The 23925-nt window shown below is 35.6% G+C and overlaps 1 protein-coding gene across 1 annotated transcript; it reads left to right on the top strand.

Annotated features, from left to right (window-relative positions):
• The first annotated feature begins 1086 nt into the window (after positions 1-1086).
• On the top strand, positions 1087-22694 carry fshr (follicle stimulating hormone receptor). Its single transcript, XM_030122689.1, has 14 exons — positions 1087-1262; positions 5047-5118; positions 6454-6528; positions 6703-6777; positions 6883-6957; positions 10921-10995; positions 12026-12106; positions 12544-12612; positions 12708-12782; positions 15096-15281; positions 16902-17122; positions 20005-20186; positions 20291-20482; positions 21734-22694. Exons 1-14 carry the CDS (start codon positions 1087-1089, stop codon positions 22268-22270), a joined length of 2091 nt encoding a protein of 696 aa, XP_029978549.1. The 3' UTR covers positions 22271-22694.
• The last annotated feature ends 1231 nt before the right edge of the window (positions 22695-23925 follow it).

The following is a 23925-nucleotide window of genomic DNA, read 5'->3' as shown; positions in this document are numbered from 1 at the left end:
ATTTAGTTAAAACATGTAACTTTATAGGTAAGCTAACGTTTTAAAATATTTAAATACTATCTCTAGCTAATAATTCCACTGTTGCTCAGTAAGCTAACTAATTCGCCGTTATTGCTATGCTAACTATTTAGATAATAAAGTAAATGCTAATGTTAGCCGATACCTCAATTGCTACCTGTTTAGCTATCTTGATTAACTTTATTATTAAATAAATTATACTAACGTCTTAGGTCAGAAAAACACAGCTTTAGATAATGTATTTATTGTTAATGTTAGCTTATAACTCTATTCAGTGAGTCTGAGTCTTAATGAATCTGTTTCAGTATCTCATTTAACTTTATTGCTAAGCTAACTCTTTAACTCTTGTGTTTTTAATGGTAGTGTTAGCTAAGAATTCCATTGCTGTCCATTTAGTTAAAACATGTAACTTTATAGGTAAGCTAATGTCTTAACATATTTAATGCTACTTTAAGCTAACAATTCTACTGTTGCCAAATTGCCAACTAATTTAACTTTGTTGCAATGCTAATTTCTTAGATGACATATTAAATGCTGTTAGCTGACAACTTAAGAAGAGGTAAACTGGCCCACAAAGCAAACCACATGGTTTTTGTCACCTCTGTTGCGTAGTTGTCGATAAAACTGTCAGCTTTTGCCCTGAGGTGTGTTTTTGGACTTGATGTAAGTGGCATCCAAAGGTCAAAGGATAAGAGGCTGTTTTGTGAGGGATGCAGTCTGGCATTTGTAATTCCAGATAACAAACATCCTTATCTGAACATCCTGTCTAAGATGTACTGTATGCTCTGCTGCTGATCTCTGAACTTATACACAAACACACCAACACACACCACCCAGCAGAGCCCTCCTACATCCTCATCCACCCTTAAAGACTTTCACACGCCCCCTCATGCACCACTGCATGGAAGGAAGCATTACGGTCTAACCTGGCCTCGGACACAGAAACTGGCAGAACACTTCGATCACCAATCAGGGTGTGTGTATGTGTGTGTGTTCTGGTTTGAAGCTTGGACACATGTGAATGACAAGAAGAAAGAAGACGTTCAAGAGGACATCAAGCACACTGTGATGATGATGATGACAATGGGGATCATGTTATTGATAATGCTCCTGACAGTGGTGATGAAGTCTGCAGCAGCCTTGGTCCCTGGCCCTAAAGTGGACGTTAAACGTGGAGCTCAGTGGTCTCTGGGCCCCAGGGACACAGAGGTGCCCGGCAACATCCCCACCAACATAACATTCCTGTGAGTAACACAAACAATGATGTAGGAGATAAAAATCTGAAAAAACACAGTGTAAACATACTCAGACTCTTCATTCAGTGATTAATGTAGGTAGAAATTTGCATCAAAACACAACTAAAGTTAAGGTACACGATGCCTTTAATTCTTGATCTTTAATAACAGTAGAGATTAAACTCAGTGTAATTACCTGTTTCTTTCTTTCTTCACCTCTTTTTTTGTACTTTTAGTTGTGTCTGCCCTCTCACACGTGGGTCGAGAGAGATTTTTATCCTTTCTATTGCTGCAGAATTATATATTTTTTGGCACAAGTTCATCTGGGATTAATGAAATAGTGTGAATCTTAGTAATTATTATGTTAGTATCTTAGTTTGTTTTTTGGGGGGTGTTTTTTGACAAAAATATTTGTTTCCCCTAAATCATCAAATACTCATTAAATCATCAAATTTATGGTTCAGTTTTTTGTGTTTCCTGAAAAATATTTAAAAATGGCTCAGACAGTTATTTTCGGAAGGTAACGATATAGTCATAAATTATTAACTAATAACACATCACAATTTATTAGTTGAGGGGAGCAAAAAGTTCAATGTGAGTCTCTGAGATATAGGGGAGTATTAGTATAAAGCTGTAACACTCATGTAAGATACAAGTATATGCTCATATTTAAGTACAATGCAAGTGTAAATGTAGTTCTGTCCCACTGTTCGACAAATCAGAGTTGCTGATCTGACACATGAAATACCAAATTTAAGAAAAAAAATGTATATAGCCACAAACTTGATCCAATTTCCCCACATTTTGCTGAATTTGAAGTTCCTAAATAGCTTTTTTCAGTCCATTAAGTGTAATGTTATTTCTCGTGTTTGCTAATATAAATGTATTAAATGCATCTTAACACTGCATTTGAACTAAACTGGATCATTAAAGCTCAGAAAGTGGCATGGTTCAGTTTTCCAGAGAGGGCATCCCACGGTAGTCTTTCATTACTATCCAACACCAGTGCAGGTTCAAGCAAAGTTTACATGTTAAAATCCTATTTCACGAGGCTGCATCATCATTTACACTTTCATCTGTAATCCATGCTCATCTCTTCTTGGCTGAGTTTCACACTCAACGTGCCAGTTGCTGTTTTTTTTTCACCTTCATGTACTTTGGAGCTGAATGCAAAGCACATTTACTCATTCTGACTTTGACTGTGATCATTCTTTTACCCTCAGGTGTTTGTTGAATTGTGACTTTTACCTGTGGGGGTTTTTATGACATTGTATGGTCTGATTTCTTTATTTACTGGGCTTTTCCAGATGTTTGTCAGGTTTTCACAATGTGACCTTGAACATGAACAAAACTCTTCTCAATTTCTATCAAACCTCAAAGTCAGCTATTGAGGTGAAGTTTCATAATCCACTTGTGTCTTAGACTGAAATAACTCTTACTCTTTATTACCACCTGTCATTTCTACGGTATTAGCATAATTCAGCTCACTGTTTTGTTTTTTTACGGCTGTAATTCTGGTCTTTCAGTACAGTTACTCATCTTAAACTGCAGACAGGAATAATAAACCAAACAGTGGCTTTATTTGAGTCACTGAAACCAAACAATACAGAGGAAACAAGTCAGTGTTAGCAACTAAGCTAAGCTAACTGTTTGAGCATTTAGCCACAACATGTTTATCTTATTAGTGAAGAACAGAATAGTCAAAACAGTGACCAGAGACATGAGCAAAGGCAGGTCATTATGTAATATCCTACTGAATTTGTACAGTCACGGAAAAAAAATATTAGACCAACTCTTGTTTTCTTCAATTTCTTGGTCATTTTAATGCCCGGTACAACTAAAGGTACATTTGTTTGGACAAATATAATGATAACAACAAAAATAGCTCATAGTAGTTTAATTTCAGAGCTGATATCTATCCATTTTCCATGTGGTTTTTTTGGGGTTTTTTTTTTTTACATAATAACCAAAATCACTTCAGTTCTTACATCAATATGGCAGTGTACTGACAAAAACAGTGCTTTTAGGCATTCCATGTTTTCTTTTTTTTCTGTTTTAGTCACATGATACACACAGGAGTTCGTACTTGATTGCATAACCATTGTTTTAGATGACTGTTGATGGTCTAATAATTTTTTTCGACTGTATATAGTTCACTAATGCATTTAATTTTAACTAACTCTTTAGCTAACTTTACATGCTAATGTTACCTGACAACTCAATTGCTATCTGTTTAGCTCCCTCAGTTAACTCTATTGCTTTGCCAAGTCTTGAAATAAATGATACTAACATCCTATGTCAGAAAAACATGGCTTTAAATAATGTTTTTATTCTTACTGTTAGCTCTTCTGTTAAGCTATCTGAACTTTACTGCTACGCTAAATCTTCAGGTAACACGTTATGCTTTTGTTAGCTAACAACTCTATTGTTACCTATTTAGCTAACTCATTTAACTATAGTTTAAGAGTAGTTAAAAATACTAACTGAAGTCATAAAATTTGTACTTTGATTAGCATATTTTAAGTTTCTGTTTGCGTACAACTCTGCTGTTATGCATTTAGCTAGCTCCTTTTTTTTTCTAAAGAATGTATTTAATGCTACTGTTAGCTAACAAAGCTATTGCTGTCTATTTAGCCATGGCTAACTCTTTAGAGCTAACACATTGAGTAGACTTTTTGTTAACAATCTTTTGGCTAAGATATTTAACTGTATAGTCTAACATATGTAACTTTATTTTTAGCTAACATACATTTGTTGAGCTCCAACAAAATAATGTCAGTCTAGCAAAGGTCAAAACCTTTTACCAAAGCTAGTAGCTATATAACGGTTGCTAAATACATTTGTAGTAACAGTCTGATAAGGTGCGCAAAAGTACAAACATAGTACTATTTAAAGTTTGCTACTGCTGAGCCCATGTGTGAGCTGTAGATGAATGATGGCTAATGATGTGGTGTCACTGACTGAATATTTATTGGTTTTATTATTCAAACTCCTTTTTAGGTTTACATTGCTGCCTAAATGTGAAGAATGAATTTATTTTAAGCAAATGAAGTTAAGTTATGTACCATGCAAATCAAAGTAAACCTTAATATCACTGTTTTCTTTGTTCTTATCAGGGTTGTATTTCATTTCAAGTGTAGTTTCTTTTAAAACAGCAGTGCATTTTAAAAAGTGTTTTAACAGAACTGAAGTGTCGTAGGTGTTGCTGACGGGACTGTGATCTCCACTCATAGTAAAGACTAAACTGTTGTTTTTGCAGCTGAAACATTTTGGAGGAATCTCAAGGCTGTGAGGAAGGGAGGGAAAACTCACTGTTGGTGATGTGAAGATCTTACAAAACCTTTTACACAAACTTTCAACAAGTCAGGCACAAGAGATGGCTCATATCATTATATCAAATCCCAGAAATACTGCCTAAAATCATACTTTGTTGCAGAATCAGGGACTACTCCCAAGATGTAGTTTAACTCACAAGCAGCGACGTGTGTGTTCTCATCTGTTCTGTCTTATAAAGGTCAAGGCTCAGGACAGTGGGGATATTTCCAAGTATGTTGCCAAGAATGGGTGGCCTTTCTGCGTGTGATTTACGACATACGCATGCAAAACAAGTCATATAAAATGATTTCTTGCAACTAATAAAGTCCCCAGCGTGAATGTGTACCTGCTTGTGACTTTCATGGCCTGTTGAATGCACTCTAGACATCTGAAAATCATCGCACAACCCCGACACGTAATGATTTCAGCTCAGTAATAACATACCTGTCATGGCTCAGAGCTGATTCTGCATCTACAGGCAGGTGAAGCTGACGCAGATCCGAGTGATTCCCAGGGGGGCCCTCACCAGCCTGCAGCGCCTCAGCAAACTGTGAGTATGTGTGTGTTTATTCTTTGATGCAGAACATAATGAACTGAACAGGTCAAAACACTAAAGAGATCAACAATAACAGGAAAAGTATGTGTGTGTGTGTGTGGGGGGGGGGTATCTGGTGTATGGGCCTCAGGGATTTATTTATCTCTACTTCCTAGATAGATTTTCTTTTGTCGAAATGTGCCAGTGTTGTCCAACAAACTGGAAACTCTAATAATAACAACAACACACTTTTCACATCATTAATTTCTTTACTCTTTGTGACGCACTTAGTGTTTTTTGTAGTGTAACAGTATTTTTCACACTTAATAGTAACGGGAACATACAGAGGGTGTGTTTCCTGTTAACATGTATTAGCATTATAACATATCATGCCCTATACATATTTATTTTTTCCCAAATAAGCTAGAAAAAAGTGCATTTTTTTTTGCATTTTTCAGTCATGAAATTGAAATTGAAAGAAATTGAAAATTCTCAGAAACACAAAACATGAATACACGAATACTGTTACGAATGCGTAACAGTATTTTTCACACGTAATAGTAACAGGAACATACAGAAGGTGTGTTTCCTGTTAACATGTATTAGCATTATAATTATAACATACCATGCCCTATAAATATTTGTTATTTTTTCCCAAATAGGCAAGAAAAAAGTGCATTTTTTTTGCATTGTTCAGTCTTGAAATTGAAATTGAAAGAAATTGAAAATTCTTAGAAACACAAAGCATGAATACATTCCTGTAATAATATTATCATGTTTACTTGTAAACATTGTTTTTATCCTCTTAAAACTCCAATGACATTAGAATGTTGTTACAAATCCTGGTTTTGAAGGAAGAAAATCTACTATTTCTATGTCTTGTCCTGTACATACATATTATTTAGATATTTACTATATAGTTGCACATGATGTTAGTATTGATGTGATATGGGGGTATTTACTGTGAACTGTTGTATAGTCTGATGACTGTGGGAAGGAATGACCTACGGTATTTGTGTAAAAATTAATATTAAACACACAGTTGTGATAGTGAAACACTAATTTTACTGTGAATTGTATTTAACTGCAAACATTACGAACACAACATAATGTATTTCCTTTTTCTAGTCTGTCTCAGTTGCAAATACACACTCATTTCTGCTATTTAGGTAAAAAAAAAAAATTGGGTGAGGGCCAATTTAAGGCTGATAACTTTAACAGGCTCTGCTCATTGAGATTTGATTGACATTTGATGATGTTTCTCTTACAACATTGCAGTTATAGGATTCTGTTCAGGTGACAACTGTCTCCTTGTACTGTTTTGTTTCTTCCTTGTCCTTTTTCGACTAGTTATATAACAGACAACGACGTGCTGGAGAGCATCAGCGAATGTGCTTTTGCGAACCTGTCTCAGCTCTCGTACATGTGAGTATAAACATCATGTTTTATCCTGCATGGTTGTGTTTAGTCTTTGATATGGAACGACAAGAGCTGCAGAGTCTGAGAAACGGTGCTGAGAGACAAAATATGCTAAATAATAGTTGTTTGTTTTTACATATCACTGTATTCTTCATTGAAATCTGCTGTTTTTTGTCCCAGTGACGTCTCAGGAAACGGCGCGTTGAGGAGTATCGGAGCGTTTGCCTTCTCTGATCTGCCCGAGCTCACTGAAATGTAAATATCACAGCTACAACAAAACCCTCATTGTACAACATGTGTCTAGTCTATAAACAAACTCACAGCTGAATATATATATATGTGTGTGTGTGTGTTTTCCAGATTCATATCAAAGTCCAAACACCTGCGACACATCGATCCAGATACATTCAAGAACATAGTGAAACTGCAGCGTCTGTGAGTACAGCAGGAGGAAATGTGTGTTCAGTGTGTGTGTTTCAGACCGATTGTGAGTCCAAACTGGGTCATGGGTGACAGGCCTATTTCTGATACAGCTCCACACATCATTTTTTAATTAGGATGGATCCCCTCGGAACACAAATCAAGTGTCAAAAACTTTGCGGGAAAAAAAAAAGTTTTTCCACAAACCTCTCATTTCAGTTGTCAAGTTTTTTCCCAGTGTTAAAAATGCTGAGAAAAAAATAGTGCAGAACATTATCATAACTCAAGATAAAATAGTGATGAATATGAAAAATGGAAATATATTCATAGAAATATGACATTCAAATAAAATAGAGATGAATATGAATAGTGATGAGTGAATATTTATCAGATACAGTGATTTTCATTTATTTAATTTATTTGGCAGAGATGATACATACAGACATTAAAGCATAAAATAAAGATAAATATGAATAAAACTACTCACTTTTACACAGATCAGGACACAAACGCTAGATTAGAATAACAATAATCCACTGAACAACAAATATTAATATTGTAAAAAAAGAAAAATAAATATATTTTTTGCCCAAACGTTTAATTTTTCACAAATCCCAGAAACACAAATACACTCCTGTAGTAATATCATCATGTTTACTTGATAACATTGTTTTTATTCTCTTAAAACTCAAATTAAATTATAATTTTGCTGCAGTTTTTCCACTATGTTAAAAATATTTAGGACATCTGTTGCATAACAGTATTCCAGAAAAAGTACAGCGCGTTATCATAAAACAAGAAAAAAAGTGTAATTTATTTAACAGAGACAATACATACAGGCAAAAAGCATACAAATAAATACAAATAGGAATAAAATGTGTCACTTTTGGATAGATCAGGACACAATTAACAGGTTATAATAACAATAATCTACTAATACAAATGACTAAACAACAAATATTAAATTAATGTAGAGAATAAGCAACAGGATAAAATCTAAATTATTAGATTATTGACAAAATACTTTATTCTGTATTATATGTATATGTATCATTATATGAGACAGAAAATATTAGTTACTAGTACTGATGGATTTTTAGATGTTCAGAGTTTTATATTTTAGGAAACAACATAGAGACATAGAAAATATACAATTTTACAATTTACAAAGCTGCCTAAAACCACAATTTTCTTTGATTTGACTCACAATAGTTGATCTATTTGACAGTATAAATAGTACATATAACACCTTTAAGGAAAAGTAATAAAATATCAGGCTAAAAAATGACATTTACAGTATTTTTAATGCTCAGAAATGAAGTAGAATTTGACATGAACAGTAAATAAGAGTTAAACTGTAGCTGAGTATCTGCTGTGGTCGTGTAACGTTTAGGGTTACTGTGTTAATCAGGGACTCGCCGGTTTATTTCAGCAAGTTTCTGTTGTTTAAGGAGGTGTTTCTAAACCATGGCTCCAAACCAAACGACCAAACTGATTCAATAAAAGCACAGTAGAATCAATAAGGTCATCATGGTTTTGTCGATATAAAATAGGACAGTTTTCTCGAACAGAACTAACGCCGGTGCCTGTTTTTTTACACACAATTCACCTCAAAATTCAGTCGTGAATCAATAAGCGTCCCCGCTGTCCGACCTTCAGCAGAGGATTTACTTGTTGTCAGACCATGTGGTGCAAGGATATTTGATACGGAAAAGAAAAAGACTGATTTACAGCACGGCTCAGCTCCGAGATAAAACACAGAATTAGAGATTTAAACATAGGAAACAGGCCTGAGGCTGGAGTGCACATGCAGCGCCGTATGGGGATTTACATGGCAGTCTTTCCACACCTCCTGTCTCTGCTGTCACAGAGTGTCATCAAGAAAAACACAACAAAATAAACCTGACAGATTGTGACAACTGGTCTTAGTGTTTTGCATAAAATGACTTACGCAATGAACCCATTCGCAGACGCTCTGAAAAGGAGACAGTTCAGTACAAGAGGTATTCTGACCAACATGAAGCAGCTGGCAATGCAGAAAAACAGCAGTTGTACAGAAGTATTTACATAAATGTGCATTTAAAGCATTTGCAGTTTGGACAAAACAAGTGGAGATTGCTTTTTATTGCAGCACAAGTGACTTGATGTGGAGAATGAACAGATGATCGGAAGAGAAACTGCAATAGATGAAAGTTCGGTTAACTCTAAAAGACCCAAACTTCTGCTGCTGACTAAAAGCACCAACTGATATAAAATGTTTAATACCTACAGATCCACTAATTCTGTCAATACATGTGAATAATTCAGGTAAAATGCAGTTAGTCGTCTTTTCATGGTCATCAGATATGACCCATTTGGACGCTCAGTGGAACGTGGAAACGTCGTCGCCGTCTTCGACAACATTGATTCACCAGAAAAACCCATGAAACATGATCTAGTGGAAATGGAGGAAAAACACAATTCTGCTTCATCAGGTTTTAACAGAGAAACTAAATAAGACCTGAGCCTGGACATGTAGAGAGATACATGAGCCTGAAAGTGACAGCAGATACATTCAACTGTCCCATCCATCCATCCATCCAACCATCCATCATCCATCTATCCATGTACCATCCATTAATCCATCCATCCATCCATTAATCCATCCATCCATCCATTAATCCATCCATTAATCCATCCATCCAACCATTAATCCATCCATCCATTCATCCATCCATCCATCCTTCCTTCCATTCATCCATCCATCCTTCCATTCATCCATCCATCCATCCATCCATTAATCCATCCATGTATCATCCATCTATCCGTCATCCATTCATGAATCATCCATCTATCATGTATCATCCATCCATCTATCCATGTATCATGTATCATCCATCTATCATGTATTATCCATCCATCCATCCATCCATCCATATATCATCCATCTATCTATCTATCTATCTATCTATCTATCTATCTATCTATCTATCTATCTATCTATCTATCTATCTATCTATCTATCTATCTATCTATCTATCTATCTATCTATCTATCTATCTATCTATCTATCCATGTATCATCCATCCATCCATCCATCCATCCATCCATCCAATAGATGGTTGTGGTTGCCAGCGGCTGTTTGGGTCTTTATGAGTTAATTAATGAAGAATTCAGACCCAAGCAGAGCATTCACAGTTTATGTGGACCACAGGGAAGTGTTTGAAAATGTATAATTCCATTTTTTAAAAAAGCAAAATATCTTTCCTTTAAAACCACCACAGTTAACATATTATTACATTGACGTGGGGAAATCTGAAGCTAGACTGGAAGTTTCTGCTGAGTTTTTCTAATATAAAACACCTTATCATGCATTGCATTAATTAGATTTAAATGAGATAAATGAGACCTTTAGGTGGAACCATCTTTAACAATCTCTAAGTAAGCAAATTAAGCTGTGCTGAGATTTTGATATATGACTCATTTATATATAACAGGTGTTGTTTAGGAGCATTTTGAGCAGCATTCCTGTAAATAACAACACAAATAAATTCATTATTTGTGTCTGATTATGATGAAAAACCAAACAGGACTTTTATCTGAAAAGCCTTTTCTCATTAAAATGGGAAGGAGGTTGTTCTGAATAATAGATATGGAAAATAAGTATTAATCTTTGTAAAATCCTTGAGACTATTCAAGTGTTGTCCCAGTTCTGGAGGATCAGAGTATAATTAGAACATTTCAAAGATGAATGCAGAACCTGTAATGATTTTCTTTTTTTCTTTTTCATAGCCCTCGGGGACAGATAGTGACGTTTTCTTTGGCAGACAAGCCTGCTGTTAAATTGTATTATCACTTGTTAACTTTTATCTCCCTTCTTAAAATGAATGTCTCATTGTCTGGTTTGATCACCGTGACTCACTCGTACAGAGAGTGTGTTGTTTTACAGGTTTACAGTGTGACTGGAGTAACATTTGGTGTTTCATCTGCATATCACAGGACCATCTCCAACACGGGACTGACAATTTTCCCAGACCTCGGAAAAATCCACTCGACAGCCCACGACTTTCTGTTGTACGTTGGCACAGTACAAACACACAGGCAAACTTCTGTAGCATTATTCAGCTCATATTTAGATACAGTTTACATAGATTTGGATGGACAAAAGTATGTGGACATGTTGAATTCAGGTGTTTCTTTTCTAACAGGGTCTTGGATACAAAACAATAATGACAAATGTCATAATATAGTGTTATATTACATTAGTTAGTTTGGTTTAAATTGTTATCTTTGCTTCCAAAATGCCTCAGAGATGGTTTTGACTTAATTTCTTTCAACATTGATTTTGTTTTTTGTTGTTTTTTATCTGTGACTATGATTTTAAATGTTCTACTGCAACTAACCATCTACTTTCTTCACATCTCATTTAGGAAGAAAAATCTCCCATTAAACTTTATGGAAATGTTGATGTTTATAAACTATATGGACATAAATACTGGGACACATCATGTCTACAGCTGTAAAGATGTCCTGTTCATGCTGATTTGAGATAAAAACATCAATATTTGCTTAAATTTTAATGTTAGATTTTTCTTCCTCAGTGAGATGTGAAGAAAGTAGATATTAGTTGTGGTAGAAAGTTATTATTTACAGCCAGAGCATGAAAAATATTTTAGAAATTTAGAGGTAGAACATTTAAAATCATAGTCATCAATTAAAAAAAAAAAAGTTTAATATACAGTATATAAAATTTTTGGAAGCAAAGACAACAATTTAAACCAAACTAACAAATGTAATGATATTTATCCCAATACAAAACTATATTCTGTCATTAGTCATTATTGTTTTGTGTCCCAGACCCCTGTTAGAAAAGACACACCTGAATTCAACATGTCCACATACTTTTGTCCATATAGTGTAGATTTGGATCCAGAATATGAGCCTTTCATTGTCTCCAGCTCTGAATCCCCACTCTAATCCTGTCATCATCTGCAAATTTAGATCCAAAAACAGGTTTTTCTTATATTCTCAGACTACACTATAATTATTCCTGCTACTTTACTGCATTTTTCTTGTTTAACCTATTTTTTTTTTTACTGCTTAGTGAGCTGCATGAGAACAGCCACATCAAGGAAGTCCCACCCAATGCCTTCAGAGGCCTCTGCACTCAAACTATCAGAGAAATGTGAGAGATTTGTCATTTTTTTTAGAAGTACACGCACCACCCTCACACAGCTCCGAGTGGGCAATACATACAGCACACAGTGAGGAATGTTCCTGACATACTCTCTGCCCTCACTGCTGTGTTTTCTAGCCTCTCCTACTCGTCTCGTTTTTCTCCAATAAACATTTTTTGATGTCTCTTTATTTCTTTTGATGTCTTTTCTCAAAATTCAGACCACGATTCTGTTAAATCGAGCCGGGCGAACCAAAATATCTTGCGTTTACCTTTTATTCCTTTGTAGCCCTGTTGTTTTCCTGTTCATTTCAGTGCATTCGGTCAGTGAGAGCCGAGCGAAACTGCAAACGCTAAAATTAGTCTTTCTTTGTTAAAATTATTTGTTCTTTGTGTCGAACGTTGGAGCGGTATGACTGTAATCTGGCATCTCTTTCCAATGACAGACGGCTCACCAGAAATGGCATCAAGGAGGTGGCAAGTGACGCCTTCGACGGCATAAAGATGCACAGATTGTGAGTCACTTGCAGAGACACAATAACAAACAGAAGATGCAGGGAAAAAAAAGTTGCATATTTAATTTCTTTCTCTCTCCGTATCCCTCTCTCAGGTTCCTCGGGGGCAACCGGCAGCTTACTCACATCCATCCCAACGCCTTTGTGGGTTCCAGTGAGTTGGTGGTACTGTAAGCATGACAGCCAACAGTAACTCATGCCTACATGATTCACCCTCCTCATCATCACTTTTTAAAGTCACGGTGCAGGAGAAACCAACAAACCATTGGGTGCAAATGATGTGGAGATGAGGGGATTAAAAATTAAAGGATATATGTACATACTGCATATATATTTAATTATATTTCAGCTTATTGTTATCATTTTTTAACTCAAATATGTGCTTAAGTTTTATTTCCAGATTGCATTCTACAGCCATTTAGTTTTAATTACATGTAAAAGACAAGACATCTGCTGCAGATATGTTGAATTCATTAATCATTTACTAGACACATAAAACAACACAAAACAGTAGACATCCTGGCTAGATAAAGAATAAAAAAATGTCTTAGTTCTGTTACAAAAGCACTGTTAGCCCCAGATAGTGATACTGTTTCATAATTAAAACCTAAAGCTGGAATGTCTTAAATATGTTCTTTGATTAAATGTCTTATCCAAACTACAACATAAAACATTTGATTTGATTTCTATTTTATTATACATTTAAACAGTCCTGTGCAAAACTCTTAGTCCAACATAAGGTTTGCTGGTTTAATAATGTCCACACATATGCATTTGTCTCTGTATTTAGATCCAATCTGATATACTGTGCAGAAAAAATTAATCGACCATCAAAAGTCATCAAAAACAGTGGTTATGCAATCAAGTACTAACTCCTGTGTGTATCATGTGACTAAAACAGACAGAAAAGAAAACATGGAATGCCTAAAAGCACTGTTTTTGGCAGTACAAGGCTTTAGCTATTGATGGAAGAACTGAAGTGATTTTGGTTATTATCAAGAAAACCATGGAAAATGGATAGATATCAGCTCTGAAATTAAACTCTTATTAGCTATTTTTGTTGTTCTCATTATATTTGTCCAAACAAATGTACCTTTAGTTGTACCAGGCATTAAAATGAACGAGAAATTGAAGAAAACACTATTTTCCGCGACTGTATGAGTATGTACAACAGGAAAAACAAAAATTTCAAGGAAAAAACAGCTTCTATAAACCAAAGTGGTCGTATTTAGTGTGACCTCCCCTTGTACTTAACATGTTTTTAACCTTTTAAACACATTCAGTTAAGTTTTGTTGCATGTCTTTTAAGAATGTGCACATATTTCTTGTATTTTCTTGGTGTATCTGAAGAAAGGAGAATGAGAAATAAATATGTATAATCATTTCAACCCTGAAAAACAACAAAATTAGAGGTGACCTAAGACTTTTCCACAGTAATTTATATATTTGGCTATAATTTATGCTATTGCTGCTATTTTTTTGTACTCAAATAAGTGTTTTAGTTTCATTTTTTGGAATGTATCCCTTCCTATATATCAAAAACATTTCTTCTGCTAACTAAAAACAGCAATTTTGTTTCCAATTGTGTGTTAAAAAAAAAACAAAACAAAAAAAACAAGACATGCTTCAAAATATTTTGAAAATAGATCCCAAATTCATCGTCCAGTAGATGCATAAAACACATAAATTCTCATAAAAATACTCAAATATAAGTAGAAATCATACTTGATAAAGTAAAGTGTTGAACTGAAACTGTGACGAATAATGTTTTATATATGATAGGTTATGGATAGTGATAATTGGTGTTAAGGCATCATATCACATAAATATAATTTAAATTTTTGTAGATTAGTTGGACAGTTCAAATATCTGCTGATTAATTTTACATGTTATAATGTTGTGTTCACTCAGATGTTTGTATTTTTAACATTATTTTTAGTTTCTGATGTTTAATATTTGAGTTTTGGTGAGATCTTGGATGATTTCAGTATAAGTCCCTATTTGCTTGATCTGTGAACGAGTCATACACCTTGATCTGACATGTGAGAATACAGACCTCAGAAGACAAAATGTTGGAGACCACTGGTTTAACTCTAAAATTACCTCCGTCATTCCCTGCAAGTAGTAACTACAGCCCTCAGAGCAATGCAGGGAAGAGAATAGCCTAATAATTCCACCTGAAATGTAGTAAAAATATAAAATATTCAGAGTCCAAGAGTTTTAAATTTGCAAATGAATGCGGTACTTCAGGGTAAAAGCACTTACCTTCCACCTCTCTGATAGATTTATAATTTCTGTGATTTTTTAAATAAGATGTAGACCATTTTTCCAACTTTTCTGTTTCATTTTTAATTCATTGACTGGTTTTGAAGCATCAAATATTTAGACCACAGACTAAAATACAACTCAAGCAAAAAATTCAGCACATATATCTATAAAAATAAGGAGTAACATGTTGTGTTTTTTATTTCTACTGTCTTCAGGGATGTCTCCCACACAACACTCAGTTCCCTGCCCGACTCCATCCTCGGAGGACTTCGGAAGCTGATCGCAAAGTCCGCCTTCAATCTGAAAGAGCTTCCTCCTCTGCATCTTTTCACCCAACTCTACGAAGCCAATCTCACGTATCCATCACACTGCTGCGCCTTCCAAAACCTCCACAGGAACAGGTACAAGACCTTCAACACCTTCAGATCAGCACGTGAGCTTTAACCCATAAAGACCCAAACAGCCACAGATCCACTGATCTAAACAGTTTAATACCTGTTGATCCACTAATCCTATCAATACATGTAAATTACTGGTATAAAATACAGTTTGTCGTCTTTTCATGGTCATCAGGTATGACCCATTTGGATGTTCAGAGGCTCCGTAGTTACCGTGGAAACACCGTTATCTTATACAGCACTGATTCACCAATAAAACCAATGGAGTTTGATGAATAACAGTGTTTGTAGACGCTTGTTTTTATGTTTGGTTAACCCTCTATCGGTAAGTGACTATTTTTGGTAATTTCCACAAACATTAAATATGGGGCCAGTCCTTTGCCTCACTGAATTCAAAGAGCATGTTGGTTTTTTATAAGACTATACAGTGATTTTAAAGAGATTTTATAGAAATTTTGAAGCTGTAAATACTGAATATGAATGGTTTTTGTCAGTTTATGACCTTATAACAATTGTTTTATTGCATGTGTTTACTTTTTAGTAAGGGTTGCTCGGATGTTTTAAGGCAAGAGGAGGTAGATGACTATGTCCAATAACACACTAAGGTTGAAATTTTGAATTTCAGAGTATTTCAGCGAGTGCCCTATAAAGGGTTAATGATACAGTTTGCTGGAAAAGTCAGTTATTCTTCAGTTTTCTCTGTTTTGATATCATAATCTTTGAATTTACTCTGAGTTTTTATTGACATCTACATGATCAGTGACTTAAATATAGGAAAATATATGATTTTATATGAAAAATGCAGAGGTTAAAATCAGAAATAGTGTTAAATCAGTCAGGAAAGGTCAGACGTACATAAAAACTTCCTTTGTAAGTCACCAGAAAAATAGTTCTAGGTCTTTAAGGATTAAAAGTTAATACAGTAACAATAGTGTGGACTAAAACTGGACTACAGAATATGATGCAAAAACATGACTTTAACCATCAAACAACCACTGTCGACCAAAACCATCTACTGATCTAAACTGTTTAATACCTGTTGATCCACTAATCTTATCAATAAATGTAAATAATTGGTGTAAAATGCAGCTTATCATCTTTTCATGGTCATCAGATATGACCCATTTGGACGTTCAGAGGCTCCGTAGTTACCGTGGAAACACCATCATCTTCTACTGCAGTGATTCACCAGTAAAACCCATGGAGTTGTATCAATGACAGTGGATGGAGATGCTTGTTTTTATGTTCAGTTAATGATATATTTGCTGAACGAGTCACTTTTTGTTCAGTTTTGTCTGTTTCTGATTTAATAACCCTCAACTTTAATCTGAGCTTTAATGAACATCTACACGATCAGTGAATTAAATATAGGAAAATACATGATTTACACTGAAAAAAAACACAAAATGCAGAGGATAGTGTCATAATAAATGGTGATAAATCACTAAAGAAAGGTTAAATAGAGAGAAAAATTCATTTGGGATTGGCCACAAAAGTAGCGCTGGGTCTTTATGGGTTAATATGAAACAGTACAAGATGATAAATGATCAGAGACATGAAGATGTGTGCTAGTGGAGAGCAGATCTTTAATTTGGTTTGTTTTAATATGTGTTCTTGGATCAGGTCTGGATGGAACCACATGTGCTCCCGTCCAGGGGCTGAAGAAAACCATTTTTTCTACAGAGACTACTGTTCCAACTCCACCTCCTTCATCTGCAGCCCCACACCGGACGACTTCAACCCCTGTGAAGACATCATGTCCATCGTCCCCCTGAGAGTCCTCATCTGGATCATCTCCATCCTCGCGCTCCTGGGGAACACGGCGGTGCTCCTCGTCCTGTTAGGTACTAACATCCAAAGGTCAAATGACATAATGAATGATAGAATAGAATAGAATAGAATAGAATAGAATAGAATAGAATAGAATAGAATAGAATAGAATAGAATAGATCTTAATTGTCACTGTCAAAGGAACAATGAAAATCCGTTTAGCAGCTCAGTTCAATTTAGCAGCAAAACACGAAGTGCAAAAGGGACTGTATAAGAAAAAAAAGAAAAAATGAAATAAAAAATTGAAAATATCACACAGAGTATTGAGCAAAAGTAGGACTGTGTAAAGGCTTCAGAATAAAATATTAATACACATGTGCTACTGAAGTACTACTAGAACTTCTGAAATGAACAAAATATACAAAAAGAATATACAAAAGCTAACTCAATACTACAGATGAGAGATATGTACAACGAACAGAATATATACAGGTGTTTAAATATACTGTTAGCCATTTAGATTAGTACAGAAAAGCAGTCATTTTTAGCTCAGATAGGAAGGCGCTGTGTCCGTTGTTGTCTTCGCCATCCTCTTCAAACAATGTTGTCTGATGAAACTACTGGTTGGATTCATTTAAAATTTTATATGTACATTATTTAAATTTTTGACAGATTTTTTTTCAATATTACAAATGTGCCTTTACTTATAATGGTCCATATTTTGATGGTTTATAACATGTAAATGGTTACAGATATGAATATAGTTACTGTTGAGCACTGATAGGACGTCATATAGGGACTGTCTTTCTGCAACCAAATCCATTTCTTCTCCTTTGTCAGCCATTGTTTGTTGAAAACAGATATTAAACCTAGACCAATGCATTTTCTCTTATTCAGGTCTCTACATATGTGGTTTTTTGAGCTTTTATGCTCTTTGATTGTCAAATGACGTAAAAATGCCCACTTTATTGTACATCTGCTAGACCGCCCCCATGTGGCCAATATGAAATCTGATCTGTGAAATCAACAGGTTCAATCCATTTATTTTCAATTTCAGAGGCTGCACTGATGATTCTGAGCCTCAGTTTATTTTACCCGGCAACACATGATAATGAAATATGATTGGACGAACACTCTAACATACGCATACACTAATGGAAGCAGTGACCAAGAAAAAAAAAAAGATACCAAATAAAGAGAATAAACTTTTGGAATAATTTAATACATCTTCATGTAACAAATATGAAAATGTAGGATGTAAATGTAGGTCAGTGATTCTGATTCTTTAGGTCTTGCTGGACCTTATGGCCCAACACTTGGTTTTATGCAGATGTTTTGCCAAAGTAACTGCAAAAAACAGAATATTAGAGATCTTTCATGTCATTATGAGAAGTCTAAACATATATTTTGTTCATTATGAAGCTGTGTCGGGACATTATTAGATTATGGAGACCTGGTGTTATAATGCAATCTGCATCTGGATATTTCACCCACACATTAATAAATCTTGTGCATTTACATGAGTACTGTCAAATGCTTAAAATTTTTAATCAGATTAATCACAGGATTGCTGTGGAATAATTTCGATTAATCACAATTAAATATAATTCCTTTTTAATCTAAATTAATCACATTTCATTTTGCATGAACAAACAGACTCAAGAAAGAAGGGAATATATATGCACTTAATTAACATGTTTGTCAGAGGCTGGGCGATACATTAGCCGAAGTACTAGCAGAATCCCCGACTAACGTATGCTTCACGTTAATGTGGTATTTAAAGCTGGAAGTGCTTCGGTGAAAAGAAAACTTTCTGCAGAGTGTGTATAATACTTTATGTTGGTCGACTGTACCGTTTTGTTTTTTTTGTCCTCATATTTCCATCCAGAGGGCCATCGTGCTGTTTAATGTCTTCCATCTTTATGTGTTGCTTCTGCTGCTTGTCACTACCGGATCAACTGACCATTTGTGCATGCGTGGCACTAACTCCACTTCGATAAACTGCCCGAAATGCGTTACCAGAGACGTTCAGAGTCATTCTGCTGCAGATGGGTTAATTGGGTTAAAATTTTTAATCAGATTAATCATGATGATGGATTAATTTGTGTTAACATGTTAATTTTGACAGCTCTAGTTTACATGTAATGTTTTTAATGAGTACTCACTATCCTTTTTGAGATCAGACCTCTGTCCTAATGAGCAAAACCTGCAAAAGCACATTTTAACATTTTACTTTTCTTTATCTAAACTTGTGTTTTTTCATATTTTGACTTGTCTTACTTCATCTTATCTTAACTAAACTTGTCTTGTCTTATTTTATCGTGTTTTGTCTTATCTTCTTATCTTACCTTACCTTGTCATGTTTTGACTTAGTTATGTTGTGTTATCTTATCTTACTTTTTTCTTACCTTATCTAACATCCATGACTTGAAGCTGCAGAGTCTTTACCGTATGTAAATGTCTGTGTTTGTGTATCAGGTGAGCATCTGCCTGCCTATGGACGTGGAGTCTGTGGTGTCTCAGATCTATGTGGTGTCTCTTCTCCTCCTCAACGTTCTTTATCAGCTGAAGACAAAGGCTCTAACATACACATACACTACTGGAAAGAGTAAAGAAGAAAAAAAGATACTAAATAAAGAGAATAGATTACTTGGAATAATTTAAAACATCTTCATGGAACAAATATAAAAATGTAGGATGTAAATGTAGGTCAGTGATTCTGTTTCTTTAGACCCACCACTGTGTTTACATTACATAATCTGAAAAGTACTACCTCCCTACCAGGAACTTCTTCAGGGAAAGTTTGGGGCCGAGGGAAAGATTTTTAGATGGAAGCACACCGGGGTTTTTCAAAGTTCCGGATAATGCTCAAAGTTCCTGCAGTGGAAAAGGGCCTAATATCTTGGTTGGTCTTTTCATTAGTTGTTTTTTTTTTATTTTCTCTGTGTGTTTCCAGGCACCCGAGCCAAGCTGACAGTTCCTCGTTTCCTCATGTGTCACCTGGCTTTCGCAGACCTCTGCATGGGCATCTACCTGGTTGTCATAGCAACCGTGGACATGCTCACCCGCGGCCGATACTACAACCACGCCATCAACTGGCAGGCCGGCCTGGGCTGCAGAGCCGCTGGGTTCTTCACGGTGCGTTCGCGTGCACAGTGTGACGTCCATAAATTATTCACATGTACACTTGCGCGGTATGACGTTTGCGCTGAAAGCTGTGCATGTGTTTGTGCCATTTTCAGGTGTTTGCCAGTCAGCTGTCAGTGTTCACACTCACCGCAATCACCCTGGAGCGTTGGCACACCATCACACACGCGCTGAGGCTCGATCGGAAACTCCGTCTTCGACACGCCTGCATCGTGATGACGGTAGGATGGATCTTCTCCTCCCTGGCTGCTCTGCTGCCCACTGTCGGGGTCAGTAGCTACGGGAAGGTAGGTGTTCAGAACAGTCCCCGAATGCACCACAGAACAATATATTCCTTCTCATAATCAATAATTCAACCTTTACATATACCTGAGAGAGCACTGAGGTGTGACAGTTTGATTACAGAACATCATTATGTATGTAAATGAAGACAGTAAAAATAAAATCCAGTTAAATAAATTATAGTATTTAACAGCCAAAAGCATCTACTGATCTAAAATATTTAATACATTTCATCCATTAATCCTATCAATATATGTAAATAATGTAGGTAAAAGGCAGTTTCTCCTACTTTCATCTTTCACATATATTTTCATATATATTTTACTTATTTCTTTTTTCTGTTTCTACTGAGTGTTATATATATATATTTTTTGTTTTTGTATTTCTTTTTATATACTTTTTATACTTCTTACTGCCCCTATGGCAGTGGTTCCCAACCTTTTTTGGCTCGTGACCTCATTTTAACATATCAAATTTCTGGCAACCCCAGACATTCAAAACAGAGACACTTTTTTGTTGGAATTATCATTATTATTATTATTATTTTTTTAAAATATTTTTTTATTTCACAAACGAAAATCACCCAGATACAGTGCAAACTTAGTGACACTGGGTCTTACATTTTGCAATTCTCCTTTGTGCACTCTTCTCACCCCCCACCCCTAATTAATTAATTTGTTTTTGATCATGTAATAGTTTGCTATACTATGTTGCAAAGAAACGTTAATTTTAGACGACATTTAGTCTATATAATGTATATTATTATGGACGGAAGCAAAAAAGCCAGGTGTAGATTACTGCACAAAATGAGAATTTTATTTTCCTTGGTCAGGGTATGTACAGCCAGTCCAGCTTGTATTTAAGGCTGCAAACTAATACTGAACAAACAAGAACTTAAACTGTGAATTATGAAAGAGCTGCAGCATCTGAAACCGACCACAATGAACATTTGAAAGATAAACAGAACCACAGTGCTTCAGTTTCAGCTTCAGAGTTTGTCATGTCTTTTATTTATTGTGACCATATATTTTTTATTAGTAAGTTTTATTTCTTTTTTTTATCAATTGCGAGAAATTTCAGGCGTCCCCATTTGAATTCCAGGTGACCCCACGTGGAAAACACTGCCTTACCTTGTCTTGTCGTATTTTGACTTACGTTTCATTATCTTATCTTACTTTTTTCTTATCTTATCTAACATCCATGACTTGAGGCTGCAGAGTCTTTACCGTATGTAAATGTCTGTGTTTGTGTATCAGGTGAGTATCTGCCTGCCTATGGATGTGGAGTCTGTGGTGTCTCAGATCTATGTGGTGGCTCTCCTCCTCCTCAACGTCCTGGCCTTCTTCTGTGTTTGCGGCTGCTACCTCAGCATCTATCTGACCGTTCGCAACCCGTCGTCGGCGCCGGCCCACACCGACACCCGCGTAGCCAAACGCATGGCCGTCCTCATCTTCACAGACTTCCTTTGCATGGCTCCCATCTCCTTCTTCGCCATCTCAGCTGCCCTGAAGCTCCCACTCATCACCGTCAGTGATGCCAAGCTTCTGCTGGTCCTCTTCTACCCCATCAACTCGTGTTCCAACCCTTTCCTCTACGCCTTCTTCACCCGAACCTTCAGGCGGGATTTCTTCCTCATGGCAGCTCGTGTTGGTCTGTGTAAGACGAGGGCGCAGATTTACCGGACGGAGAGTTCTTCATGTCAGCAGCCGGCGTGGACGTCTCCAAAGAGCAGCCATGTGATCCTGTACTCTTTGGCCAATACACTGAGTCTAGATGGAAAACAAGACTGCTGACTCACATCGAATGGGCAGTGAGAAAGGTTAAGATTCACGTATTAACTCCAGGTTGGTGTTGGTGTCATTAGATCTTAGGTTCCTCCTTTTCCCTCCTCCTCAGTGCTATGTTGGCTAACAAACCAAGTGACTAAGGGACTAAGTAGTTTGAGGTGTTTTAGCAAAGGTGGCAAAAGTACAGACTCAGGAGAACTTGGAAAAAAAAGTAGAAGCACTGCTTGGATGTCTCTTCTGTTGTAAAACTAAAACTGACTTTAAGTAAAGTAGCTTTGATTATTATGCCTGATGTCAGATGACATGTATTTGTTGATTTTTATACATTATAATCAAACAAAAGCTACAAAATAAGCACAAAATCACAACTTATGACACCAAAGCTAGCTGGTTAGCATGTTCTTTCAGTAGATATGTCTGCAGCATAATATTAGTCACAACTGTTATTTCTTGTAGTTTTTTTTAGTTTTAACCCTTTATACGGCAGTCATAGAAATACTCAAAAGTTCAGCCATAGTGTGTTATTGGAGGACATAACAAGACTTTATTACTTTTGTGAAATTTTTCAATTTTTTTTAATGTAGAAAATCAAGGTCAGTTAAGTTGCCATAATTGGTTCCTTGCCTGTAAGAGGCAAATATTTAAATAATAATAATAATAATAAATCTGAGAAGTATGTATAAATAATGCAAGAAAAACACCTGTAACATGGAAGGAACATGTATTTTTGAACATGATGTCATCCAGTGGAGAAAACAACAGTGCTTCTAGCTTTTTTTAACTTCTTTACTTTGATTCTGAAAGTTGTTTCTTTGTGGTTCTCATTCTCAATTTGGCCTTGATGACAAAGTGACTGCTCCCTCTAGTGGCCACTTATATTCAGTTCATATCTCTGAAACACATCACATATTATCACAACTCCTTATTGTAAACACTCTTATTAGGTATTATTTTTGCCTTTCAAAGTAGAAATATCACATAAAACTCCTTTAAAAGAAACATATGAAAGTAATTAGAGGTTTAAACTTGTTGAAAATAATGAATCTGAAGCTCCAATGGCTCAAATTAGGAACTTTAGGAGTGAAGGCATTAGAGTTGCATGAGAGGTCAGATGTAAAAATCACCAGAGGACACCTGCCATCATCTAACATTGCTCTGTATTCACATCAGGAGTGTCACAGAAGCCTGGCCCAGCACAAAAAGGATGTGTAATGCATCTGGAATCACATTCATAATGATCTTAAGAAGGTCATTCTTAAACTTTAAATATCAGAAGACATACTTTAGACTTCAGGTGTTGCAGGATTATCAACAGGAATGTCTAACCTTTAAAATAATTCGCTTTCTCCACAGAAATCTGCTTTCTGTTGGGGGGAAAAAAAGCAACAGCCTTACATGCCAAGCAACATTTCCATTACTTTAATATTAGGAATGCACTTATTTTTCATATGTGCATGATTGGGAGATAAAGCAATAGGACTGTGCTAAAAAATGTGCCCTGCTTCATCATTTTTCATGCTTTAGATCAATTTTTGTCCATATTTTATTGTGTTTCATAGCATTTTATTGCACAGATTCTTCCCTTAATCAAAAATAAAATCACAAAAAGCAAGACTTTTATGAAATCCGTTAACCTTGAAGCAGTTTTCCTAACACACCAG

Source organism: Sphaeramia orbicularis, chromosome 19, assembly GCF_902148855.1.
Source record: "Sphaeramia orbicularis chromosome 19, fSphaOr1.1, whole genome shotgun sequence".
NCBI classification, from domain to species: domain Eukaryota; kingdom Metazoa; phylum Chordata; class Actinopteri; order Kurtiformes; family Apogonidae; genus Sphaeramia; species Sphaeramia orbicularis.
This window is presented reverse-complemented; position numbering and strand designations above follow the sequence as displayed.